The following is a 12,715-nucleotide window of genomic DNA, read 5'->3' on the forward strand; positions in this document are numbered from 1 at the left end:
TTATCCCATTTATCATGGAATAAAATATCCAACTTTTCTTATATTCATTCTACAAACTTTGCTTTTACCATCGAGTGCAGTTACTAATTTAGTTCGTAATAAGGTTACAAGTTTAAGATCGTTTTATTTTCATCAAACATGTTTTTATTGAAAAGTACCTAACTGTATTAACTTGTTTCTCTTCGGTAGATTTTAATTAAGTTTATTTTAGTAACTACATTTGCGTATTGCAAACTTAATTAGTGTGTGTACGAACAGTCAAGTAGGTAGGATAAGTCAAATGTCGTGAATCGTTAGGATCCCAACTGCCTTTCTTACTCTCGATGCGCGCCATTAAAAGATTTCAATATATCCATTATATAAAATATGATACGTAATGTGTAAACTCACCGGGGTGTAATTGAGGGGCGCGCGGCTGACGGCGATGGCGGGGAATCCAGACGGCTGCGGGCTAGCAGCTTGCACGTAGCCGACACTATCGGCAGCCGAGCCGTACACATCGAGCGCTGGCCCCGGTGAGCTTGCAGCCGGGAACCCGGCGCGGCCTCCAGCGGCGTGAGGCGAAGCCGGTGGCCCAAACCCGGCGGCTGCGGCCTGGTAGTTGTTCATCACTGTGGGCATAAAATATCCTACTTAGACGGTCATCACACGTTCAAGCGTACTCTGGTCTTGGCTCTTGATTCGCTGGCTTCTAAATCACGGAATTTTAAATCGAGTCCAATAATGATCGCTTAGTTGTACATTCAAATCTGTTCCAAATTCAATTTAACTATCTTTTAAAACTTCATGCTAGAGCGCAAGAACTATAAATGGAATCAAATTGATGCTTCGCTTATTGGACTTGATGTAAATATTAATGTATAAAATACGTTATTTAGTGGGACGTGAAGATCCGCCCATATCTTGTCTTATTGCTGTGCTAAACTTAGCGATTGATAAGCTTGCCAATTGTTTGTTTCTGCTCTCTGCTGTGGTCAGTTGTCTAGGGTGCGGTGCATTTCAACGACAGAGGTAGAATTTAAATGAGTGATTGAAAAAATGGAGAGTTCAACCAAGGCTTTTTGTTTCAAGACGTTTGATGTACTTATGTTTATTACACGAAATTGGTGAGCCTAATATTAATGATGCTTATTTTAAAATATATTTCCAGGTTAATCCCTAGTTAGCCGTTTTATCGATATGAGAATAACAGGCCAGTATCTCCTGGTGGAATAAATTTTCGTTTAGCGAGATAAATGACAGTGGGCGAGTGTAAGATGCGAGCACGTTCGACGCGAGCATTACGGCAGGGCATGGGACGTGCGCTCGTCGCCAGCAGGACTACAGCCTCGAGACATTTCTCTCAATCAATGCTCACTTCCAGCTAACCGCTGCGCTCGCTGTACCGGTACAGAAATAGAATACTCACTCTATTGTATCTGGGAAATTCGCACAGTTATACACGCAAATGAGAGACATAAAACAGAGAGCACATATAAAGCAACAGTGAATCGTATCAGTGTGCCTGAAGTTAGAGGTGTGAGGTATCGTATGAGCACGAGTGTAGAGCAGAAGGCAGCTCACCTGAGAGCGCCTGCGCGAGCAGCGGTGTGTTGTTGTTCGGTGTGAGTTGCCCGTTGGTCAGGTCAACTGCAAACATACACACGGTTCGCATTCGCTCCACGTACACGAGTGACGCACACACTCGTTAGTGATAGCACACACACATCCATGACTGAACCATTGAAATTTTGAATTTCAAAAACTTTCGCTCCGCGCCTGCAACACCTCATCTTTTCTGAATTTAGCATATTGAACGGTAAAGTGACTATCGATGTAATCCCAACTCAATATTAAAGTTCTCTAGCGCGGATAAAGTTGAAGCGCGTAAATGCATGAATAATTTAGCCGTCGGAGACAGATGCCGTACTGACGAATGAGGACAGCGAAGACTCCCCGGGCTCAGATTATGTCGGAACAAAAAATATCACGTATGTCACGTGCATTCAAATGAAAAAGAGAGCTCGAAGTTTCGCGGGTATAAATCACAGAGGGCGAAAAAACTTTTACAAAATATCCAGTAAATTATCCGACGTGAGTTCTCGCTGGCACGCGGCGGTCTGCTTATTGAATAGGGAAGGGCATTAGCATACGGCGCACGTCGCCGCGCCTTGACGCCCGCGCGCCCGCGTCGCGCCGCCGTGCCCGCGCCGCACCAGCCGACGCGCGCCTCGCCACCGCCGGGCCCGCACTCCGTTCACGCACTACCGACGCCAGCGATACGACCTACACCGCTAATCTCATAAAATAATCCATCTCGTGCCATAAATAAACACTGATCAGCTTTTTGCGAGAACCGAATAAATATAAGGAATCCCGTAGATGCCAATATGTATGATAATGCGAAAGAATCCTAGACGGTATAACATAAATTACCTATAATCGACAGATATAAGTCGATATTTTATTTCGGCAATCTAAATCGTATGCAAACTAACTATTGCCCATATTTTATAAAAACCTCGTGCCCAAATCCTGAGTTCTAACAAGAGGCAGATTAATATTCGTGCCATCTTTTCTGCTTGCTCATAGTGTCACCATTAGCCCTATTGGCTTGTACGACAAATTTTATTTTTGTCAGATGCGCGAGTTATGATTTAGTGTGAAAAATGGAGGTCCGCGGTCGCACCAGGTGATTACCGGCCTGCGAGTGACTTTGCGAAAAAAGTACAATATAAGTAATGGAGGATGAATGATAGATGGCGTCGCGTCATCCGTCCCGCTCCCGCTCGCGCGTCCGCGCGCGTGCTCGCTCTCGCTCGAGCAGCCATGGTTCCGCACTAAAATGCTGACACATTTTAATAACATTACTTTGCGGTGTGAGAGGCTATTTATTTGAGGATCGCCGTGTAATAAATAAGAATTTGAGTGGTGGCGCAGACACGTCTTGGATCGTTAATGTGTCGATCGGGCAAGTTCATTCTTTCTCCATTAAGGCGATGTGGGCCACGGCGAGCTCGCTGGCACATTACTTGATTGAGATTTTTCACGATAGTGCAGTTCAAACTAGTTTTTGTTGGTCAAACGTTCGTGAATGTGTAGATGGAAACGTTTTCAAGCGGAGACGACGTTTAATGGTGGCGTTACAATCAAAATGGAACACATTGCTTCAATCATCATTCTCGGGTGGGTGCACAGGAAACAAAGTCACAAGCAGGCTCGACTTAGTTTGTAGCGAGGCGTGTTCCTGACCTCAAATAATTTACGACTTAAACAATTCAGTTTACAGAGGCCGGCGTGAGAAGCAACTGTGTAGTTATCGCAACTATAGAACCACCGGTCATATCTGCAGCGGACATGAACTTGGTCTGCTGCCGTGCTCGCAGCTTCACTACAGAACACATCATCTCCTTTAATTTGTGCGTGTAACAACACTAACAACTTAACTTCGTTGAATACCTCTAAGACACCGGCAAACTTGTTTGTGCAGATAGTTGGAACGATTAACCCGTCTGGGATAACAGTCCGCAAAAACAATACGTTAATTGCCCTCACTTGTTCTGTTTGTGTGCTTTATCTTATATAATAATAGTTTGTTAAGTACAGTTTAGAAAACTTACGTGAGTTCTCTCGGTGATACGAAAGAATGTGCCAATATTCGAAACTCTAATTTTATCTACTCGTGTTAATTTATGAGCAAACAGGTAACCTACTGGGAATAATGGCTCTATTACGGTTTGCATCAAACGCATTACCTCTAAATACTACATACATATCTAAAGAAGGATATAGAAGTACCAAGTAAATATAATTCAGAATACCAAAGTGGGTAAACGTACTCCAACCCCATTTTATTTACGTAGTGGTCCCGCAGGTGGGCCGGAATAATTCGCACCCCGAGTATGTCTCACCTTGCGGGGCTCCGGGCACATATTCATCTATAAATTCAGAGGCCGTCTTGCGAGAGCTATTCGAACTTTCATAATTGCGAAGTTCGGGGAAACTTAATAATTCTTCTTCAGAAGTGGGATGACGGCCGAACGAAATATTCACGGGGCGTACTCGCTTCGTAAGACCCGCCCTTCAACATACTATATTACGCGTGGCTTTTTATGTCTTACATTTTTCTTCTCCTCTCAAACTCACATATGAACATAATACTTTTCATGTAGGTAACGTACTGGAGCTAAAGTAAACAAATTTGTCGACTCCACGTAACACAGTGTTAACTTTGCAATCGAGCAAATTGAGTAGGTAAAATTTTCAAATGTGATCGTTCCACGAATAGAATTCACATTCGCTTCCTGAACTGCGATGTATGATGGATTTAAATTTGCGTAATGAAACTTTGTAATTAAAAGGAAAACGAAACGACGGGGAACAAAGTTAAATATTGAATAAAAAATATGTACACAGTGGCAAGTACCATTAGCCAAGTTCGCAGGAAAATGCTCTCATATCCAAAGTTTGGTGCGCGCATCGCTCACCTACGAGATCCTAATACTTCATTTCCCACTTGGCGCGATTGAAATGTTTTATTTGAACGTTTACGAGAGATCCCGGCCCGCCACACGCTTTCTACCACCGAAACGTATATTTAATAGGTGCCATCAATAACTCGCCGCGAAGATGATACGCTTTCGCGAGTTTTCGATCGTTTAGCCGTTACGCTGGGACTTATCTCAATTGCAAATTAATCGAATTTCTATGTTGTGGTGGCCGCGCGGCCACGTACGCGCCTGTTCTCCGATTTGTAATTCAAAGAAGGAAGCGCATGTCCTTTCTTCAAATCTCCTCCGAGGAGCTATTATTGGGGTTCGCAGTCTCATTCAGTAAGATATTACATTGTTGCGCGAATCACCGATGACTATCACTGGTTCAGCCATAGATTGAAGTATATTAAAGAAAACACGTAAAGCGACATCAAAAAAAGCAAAACGAAAGTTCAGATAGATACATTAACGTTGATAAAAACACACATTCTTACTGAATACTTTCAAATTATTTCACTACAAATCTCTAAAATTTTCAATGAAAACTTTCTACCCATGTAGTCAAATTACAAATTATAAAACTTGCGGAGTACCGCTTTCTACATCAATTACTACAGCTTAGAAACAAAGTTTCCTTTTTCTATTCTATAAATATATTAATAGGAATCTGTCTATTCTATTTGCAATTATTTCTTTAATATTTAAAACATTTGAGCTTGATTCTATGTTTACAATTTGCCTAAGGCACAACATTTTTAAAAGATTACAATTTAGACTATTCTAAATGTAAAATCTTAAAGCTATTATATTAATAAAATACATCTATAAAAAGAGTTTGCACCACCAATAAATATTTTGTTTACACCACCAATTTTCTACTTATTTTCTTACTTAGCTACTCACTGCCTACAATTTAACAAGAAAAACTATTTCCAAAACATTTTTGATTGATTATTTAACAAAACTGTTCCGAAATGTATACTATAGCCTTGAAGCTTTTCTAAAGTACATTAGTAAAATCGCCCGCCATTATGAAAACATCTAATACTAGACTATTAAGAAATACCTCTAGTTTTTATTCCAATGGCCTGTCTACAACATTATTGTCTCAATTTTGGCTTAGAAGGTCTATGATTAAAATCTATTCTAGAGTCTATTTCAGTTGTTCGCTACACTTGTCTAATTTACTTTTCAATTTTGAAAACACTACCACACTGTTTACTGTTATCGAAATCTTCACAGCCATTATAAACATTGTTACCTACACTATTCTAGTGTTCAACTTGTACGATACTGATCAAACTGTAGATATAATGTCAGGTAAAATTACTCGCCCTATTGATGTAGCGGTCGGCTCCTTTCACCAAACTGCTGAGTTTCTTGTGTTACTTTTACCACAGACTTATTTTAATTCGAACACACGATAGTGGACAAAACGTTGTAGTAAAATCCCTTATCCCCATTGTGAGCAGTTTTGGTGTGTATTAGAGCGCTGGTAAATGTGAACACAGACTGGGCTATTAGACTGCGAGCCGGTTAGAGTTTGCTACCGGCTAGCTAACTAGTGGTACCGGGTTCCTCCATGCAGGGGAGAAAGGACTTACTACGCGTATCGACCACACTGTGCAGGATTTGTGCGCCCGCACCGACACTAACTAGAAGAGATTAGTATGCTAATAGTGCCGATTATGCTCTCTCGGACACACTCCCATTCGGTAAATCTACAATAAAAGTTTATGGGCGATGGAGCTCGCTAGACTAGCGCGTTTATAGTCAAAATCTATGGACATCCATTAAATAAAATACTATCTAAAAATAATAAAGTAAAGGAACAAATAATTCCGACCCATCCAAACACAGCACTCGCATCTAAAGAGCGGTAGAGATTCGCTGAACTCTATATAACTATTTCTAGTATTTACATGAAAATCTAAGAGGTGGTGTCGAGATTAGTTGGGAACGAGGTCGCACTCACTCTGACCTAAGCAACAAGCACTAAACGTAACAGTTACTAACACAATTAACGGTCAAATATCTTAAATTACAAATGGAGTTGGCACTGCTCGCGGCGCGCACTCGCCGCCTCGCCAGCTAATTATTTGGATTCAAACCGACGGCTGTGTGACCCTATAAGGAATTTCGTTTCAAGGCGCTAATTTGTCGTAACGGCATTTCCTTATTTTGTTTTGTACTGAATTGTGTGTATAAAATTACTCATTAAAGTTATATATTTTCGCGTGATGGGTCGTCGGTGATGTTCGGTTGTAAAGTCGACTTGCATCGGTGCGATTTGAATCGTATGTGAAATAGCAAGTGAGTAAGAAACTATGCAAAGTAGTTGTGTGGGTGTGTCTGGTCGGCGGGCTGCATTCTGAGGGTGAGCGTGTTGAATGCGAGGAATGCTGGTAATGCGGGGCGGAGGCGGGGCGGGGTGGGGGCGGCGGTGCGCGGGGCGTCCAGCTTACCCGCCGTGTGCGTCGCCGCGCGCCGCGTGCACCACGCTGCGTGTGCCGCATTGGATGAGTCAGAAAAACGAAAGCCATCGTTAAAACACGTCCCGTCAAACCGCACAAACTTAACTCATCATCGAACTTCACCGCATGCTAGCCAACTCCACGCTAACACACTATCTCTTCCAGTTTATTTTGGTAGCAATCGATATGCGAACGAATGGTAAATAAGTGAGGCACTGATCGACCTCGATAGCTAAACGATCAATTGGACAATAAACGATAAAACCTTTTGCTTATACAACGGCAATTTCCTTTATTTTAAAATATAGCGGCTTCACAATATCATAAAACTTACGATTAATGGTATAAGACGATATGTCGGAACAGCGATAAGAACAATACTATTGACTTATAATTAAAATAGACTTAATACATTAAGAATTTGACACATGGGTTACATTACAATATCAAGAGATTTGTGCATCGTGAACGATACCTAACATAATTTTACTATCTAAAGTCATATTGGAATTACTTCCTGAGGGATACCGCATTTCTGAATAAAATTTCAAATGAACTGAGTAACGGGCTATATGGGCAAACCTAGTCGGGCGATCAGTCACGCATCTGCGAAATCGAGTAATTATTTGTGATTTGTAAAACAACTTAACTTTGCGACATTGCATTCCTCGAGATTCGAGAGGGAAACGGTGGGCGTGATACCAAAGAGCTATTCGCTTGGGAAAAGATTTATTTGTGTTCGTAAGAAATTCCGGGAGCCGTTAACGGGTGTTCCGGGATAGAAAGTGGTGTAGGTGGGCGCCGAGGGGGCCGGGGGGGTGGAGCGCGGACGAGCGGCGCGGGCGGCGGCGGGCACTCTACGAGCTCTGGCCCAGCACGCTGGGGCTTACGAACTCGCCACCGACCAAGAGACGCCCTTCCGGCGGTAAAACTCCCACTACACCTGCGGCAACAAAATAAAAAAAGCTACAAAGCCGGCCACGGAGCTGACGGTTCCGCCAACAGAACCGTGGTCAAACAAAACACTCGCTATCTACTACAAAATGAGGGCAAACGTTCCGCGGAACCCTGGCTCAGTCAAACTCCATATATCTACTCCAAAAATTAACATGAAAGGAAAAAACAAAAGTTATAAAAAATGACATTACGCCGAGGAATAGTGTAAAAAGCGGAGAATATCGCCCAGAGCTCCACTCATCGAATCTTTATGGGGAAACTTGGAATTGATAGTTTCCTGTTTACTGTTTTCGGGCTATTTAAAATTGTTTGCACGCACAGACACGGAATGATAGACTGGCTTTATTATGTTTTGTATTGGGGAGTACCCTATCTGTATCACGCACAGCCACGATGCAGGGAATAGGGTCATTACGTGTTACTCTACGGTGGCGTATTGATTCCATCATCAAAATTATATCTAGAACATGATGTTATTTACTGAATTATTCAATTGGTATTAGTATATTTAAACACGGAATGGATCATGTAATGACAGAGTGGCAATCTGACGGCCCGACTTGTACGTAGGCGGAACGTAAATTACATATTCCATTTCAGTACCTCTATAGTAATGGAAGTTATTAAATCATTGGAAATAAACGACTACTCGACGTTAACTCAAGTTACTGCGATGAATATCGTAAATTATCTTAAATTACGCGTTATAATATCCAAGCTTATTCATGTATGACTAGTTTAGAGGATGGCGAAAAGGACGGTCGCACACGCAGCGATTCAATGTTCAATGTTAACTTATATTTACGTAATAATTTCGATACGATATCTTAATTTTGACAAACGAATTGCGAGGTGTATATAAAGCAATGGTTTATTGCTATAAATGATTGACATTGCCTATCCGTTCCGTCGTCGAGTGACCGAGCGCTCAAGCGCCTTACTCGACACTCACTCGCTGATATTCCTCAAAGCTGAACCGTTTCATAACAATAACACGAAGGTAGCATAAAATAGTTGCATCCAAAAATATTACACAACAACAACAATAAATATTAATATCAATAACATTATCATTTAAGCAGTGTAAATATTTAAAATATAATAGAGAAATAACTTTGAAAACTCAAAGTAGAATATTATACATAAGTATATCATAGCAAATATTCAATTAGGTATTAAAATAACACTTTTCAAGCTCGATATAGTGCTTATTTTTATAATTACAATGAATTCAAATAAAATAATCTAAACTAATGCTATGTCGATAAGCTACGCAAAGTAAAGTCTAAAAGTTAGTACTCATCCTCTAAACTTAGTAATTTTGAAATGAATGTCTATTCGTCTAGTTTTTCTTACTATCTAATATTTTAACGTTAATATTAGAGAAAAATGCTAAAATATTGGCTGAACACAATGCCGTATATGGACATTCATAAAATTTTATCAATAATTCAATTGTTGAAAAAGACAACAGTTCAAGAGATAATTTATTCATTCCACTCATGAATTACCAAAGGACGTTATTACGTCGGCCATTGAATGAAACACGTCATTCTTGTTGACACGCGGGGTACTTTTATTATTTATTAATGGTCGTTACTGGCGTTTAACAGTTCAAGCTATTTCAAATACTTGTCGTGTATCATGTTTTTAAAGTTGTGACGATTATTTCATCGTCTGTTACGTTCGTAATTTTGATGTATTTCAAAGAGCTTGATGAGTAGAACTGAACCTGATTATAGTTATTTTAAAAACCAAAGTAAATAATATAGCCATTTTATTTTTAAGGCGTAACGAGAGGTGCGTTTTTGAGTGAATGCCTCGCTATAATAACTGACTACTCATACTCATATTGTGTGGATAATACGGACAGCTGGACAGGGATAAATGACGTCGTATTAATTTTATTGTTTTATACATGCGCCGGGTTCGGAACATCATTTCGTATGCATGCTTTGGGACCTGAAGGACCCCTACTACAGTAAAGAAACGATGTATCACAAACTATATTCGTTCAAGACACTTCTGAATACACTGACACGCTTGAATTAATCCACATGTACTAGCTATTATCTATTCCAAATATAGAATATCCGCATTCACATAAACCTGTCACGTTTTGAAACCAATATATCAAAGCATTGTGTTCAGTCTTACCTATGCCTATTGAAATCCAAACACTACTCACTACACCTATGTAGATAGGCATACTATGTAGAATGTAGTTACTGATCCTACGTTCGCTAAACCTACACGTATGTATTAGCCGCTATCATTAACAACTATGTAATATCGAGGAAGAAGATAAAATTGCTAAGTCTAAATATAAAACTACCGCAAAGAGAGCCTAATATCTATTCCGGACTACAATTTCCAATAAATATGTAGATTAGATTACGAACTAAGTTGTCTAGCTTGTAAGGTCTAGCCCTGCTTGACTTCGTTATTTAATTTTATAATTGAGGTTTAGTAACTCGTAGAATTTTCGTTGTACGACGGACTTTAGTTGGGACAAAAAATATGCCAAAATGCGGTGCGAACTATGTGCAAACTATGCCCTTGCAGCTTACACACTTATCTCGTGAACACGCGGAGTCTTCCATATTTTTCAAACGAAATTTTCTGCAAGAACGTGATAATAACGCGCCGCGATATAAACTCGTTGCAAAGTCACGTATAATTTAACATTAACCATTCCATTAGAAACTAACAAAGTTGTTTATTCGTTCGGAAACTGTCTTCGCCCCGGCAGTACGTGCAGTCGTTTTCCAAGTTTCAGGAAGAGACTACTCCATATTAAAGGCTCGAGACGAAGTTGTGGGTCGACGCGACGCGGCACTTTGTCACGGCATCTGCTGCATCAAAGGACGCAACCGCGTTAGAGTTCATAATAAAATGAAATTAAAAGCGCGTTATGCAACATGCGATGACGGAGAGTTTCCGGCAAATTACCTACTATTCGTATGATGAGATTTAATAATTCTGTTCTTGTCGGACGAATTCGAGGATTATTTTTAACATTAAATATTGGTGATGTAGATGACGTCACCAATAAGCCAGCAACAGCCATGGCGGAGGAATGCTAATGGGTGAAATGGACGCACATTAATTGTGGGCGGGCGCGCCGGCGCACGCCGTGTTGTGGTCATGCTCCGGCTGCCCGCCACCGACCGGATTTTCACGTGAAATTCCCAAGCTGAGTTGTGTGTCTGATACTAAACGTACAGCCACTACTTATCTTTTGGAAACGAAATATCAGCTTTATTGAACTTGTGAAAATGAAACACATTTTCTCTCGCCACCAGAATCGTGTTCCTTTACTGCGGGTAGATTATCTAGCCGGCGAACGGCTGAGTCGCGTTCGATAACGCCATTAATTTAAACGGTTCGTCCGTACACCTGTGTAATTACTCGGCCGCTTCATTGTTCAATTATATTTACAATTGAACGGACACCCACAATCGCTGAGGTTTTAAAGAATGACTAAAACGTTTGTCTCGTGTGTTACAAAGCGGTCGCTCAATAGTAATTAACGCGGAGCGATGTGTACGATAAAAGAAACAACACTAGCTGTAGTTACTGTCGTTTACGTCATCCGTTTCCCTAAAACTGAGAGAAACAGACACCAAGCTACACTGTACGCGGCGTTCGCTCAATTAGAATTTCCAATAGTGTTCGCGTTTCCAGATTCCGTTTGCGTCTGACCGAAAAACTCGGCAGGCGCGCGCTTCGACCTCAAAAAAAGTAGGAAGTCAAAGCTTAGTGGCGTAATTATGGCGGGGCGAAGGCAGCTCAAACAGGAGTGTGGACAAATAACAAGAAGAGTATTTGTGCAGCTGTGCTCGTCGCGGCGCTTCCCTAACGCGGCGCTCGCACCGCCCGCCACACCCGCGCCCCGCACCACCAGCTTTTCTATTGCTGGGTTTTGTTAACGCACAAGCTTCTATGGATAACAATACTCGCAAAATTAACATTCCACTCGCATCGGACGGCCTCTACTGAAGATTCTAGTGGACTACGTTTAATTAGTGGAAGTTTTTTCGTCTGTTCCGAGATTTACATAGAAGTCGCCACAAAAAGGACGTCACTTTTTCAGTACTTTTGTTTGAATCTGTTTAAATCTCTTTTAAAAGCTTTCGCTGTTAATGAGGAGCGGGCGATGGCGCGATAGTATTCGTGCGGGGCGGGGCGGGGTCGGCCTGTATTTGCGCTCGAGTGTTTGTTCGGCGCGTAGCATTTGAGAATCGTTAGGGCGAATCGTCTGTAAACATAGAGCGAGGCGCTCGCAATTGGCCGGATTGTCTCGACAAAATTCTGGAGATAAACAATAAATAGCATTATCTCAAAACATGGACGTTTTGTAATTGACGGCGTGGCAGATTTATCTAGATGGTTCAGTCATTGTTAAGGGTGTTAACTTGTCAGTAAAGTTGTTAGTGAGAGTTCACACCAACTTTTGCCTTGGGACAAGTTAGTTGAAATGTGAAGTTAGGACATAGTTACCACGGTAGATATCGAAAATTAGCGTATGCGTTGTTTAGTTTATGTGATTGGAAAGCTTTGAGCAATGTTGCCGGCAACGATTCGAGTGTGATTATTCGCGTAATATTGTAAAAAAGTCGATAGAACGAATCGGTGCCGATAGAGAAGTTAGCGGTTAGTGGAATGCATTGTCGCTGGCGCGAGTTCACAGATGCATGGCGTGTACATTGTAAACGCCGCTCAGCTCGAGCGGGTGGTAGGGCAGGAGGGTCGCCAGGTGGTGGTAGTGGTTGCCGGACAGTTGGTGGTGCAAGCTCGCCAGGGGATTAC

The 12,715-nt window shown here is 41.4% G+C and overlaps 1 protein-coding gene across 7 annotated transcripts in view; it reads right to left on the reverse strand.

The window, feature by feature from the left end:
- LOC126367486 (RNA-binding protein Musashi homolog Rbp6) overlaps positions 1-12,715 on the reverse strand; it is a 516,475-nt gene that overhangs the window by 12,501 nt on the left and 491,259 nt on the right. For 4 of the 7 annotated variants that reach the window (XM_050011016.1, XM_050011015.1, XM_050011017.1 and 1 more), the window contains 2 exons: positions 1,564-1,629; positions 391-611 (listed from right to left, as the gene is read on the reverse strand). In XM_050011016.1, coding sequence (XP_049866973.1) covers positions 391-611; positions 1,564-1,629 — 287 coding nt within the window. Of the gene's footprint in view, positions 1-390; positions 612-1,563; positions 1,630-7,391; positions 7,890-12,715 lie in introns of those variants that run through there. The other 3 variants (XM_050011019.1, XM_050011018.1, XM_050011020.1) reach the window with 2 other exon arrangements.

Source organism: Pectinophora gossypiella, chromosome 6 (assembly GCF_024362695.1).
Source record: "Pectinophora gossypiella chromosome 6, ilPecGoss1.1, whole genome shotgun sequence".
Taxonomy (NCBI): Eukaryota; Metazoa; Arthropoda; class Insecta; order Lepidoptera; family Gelechiidae; genus Pectinophora; species Pectinophora gossypiella.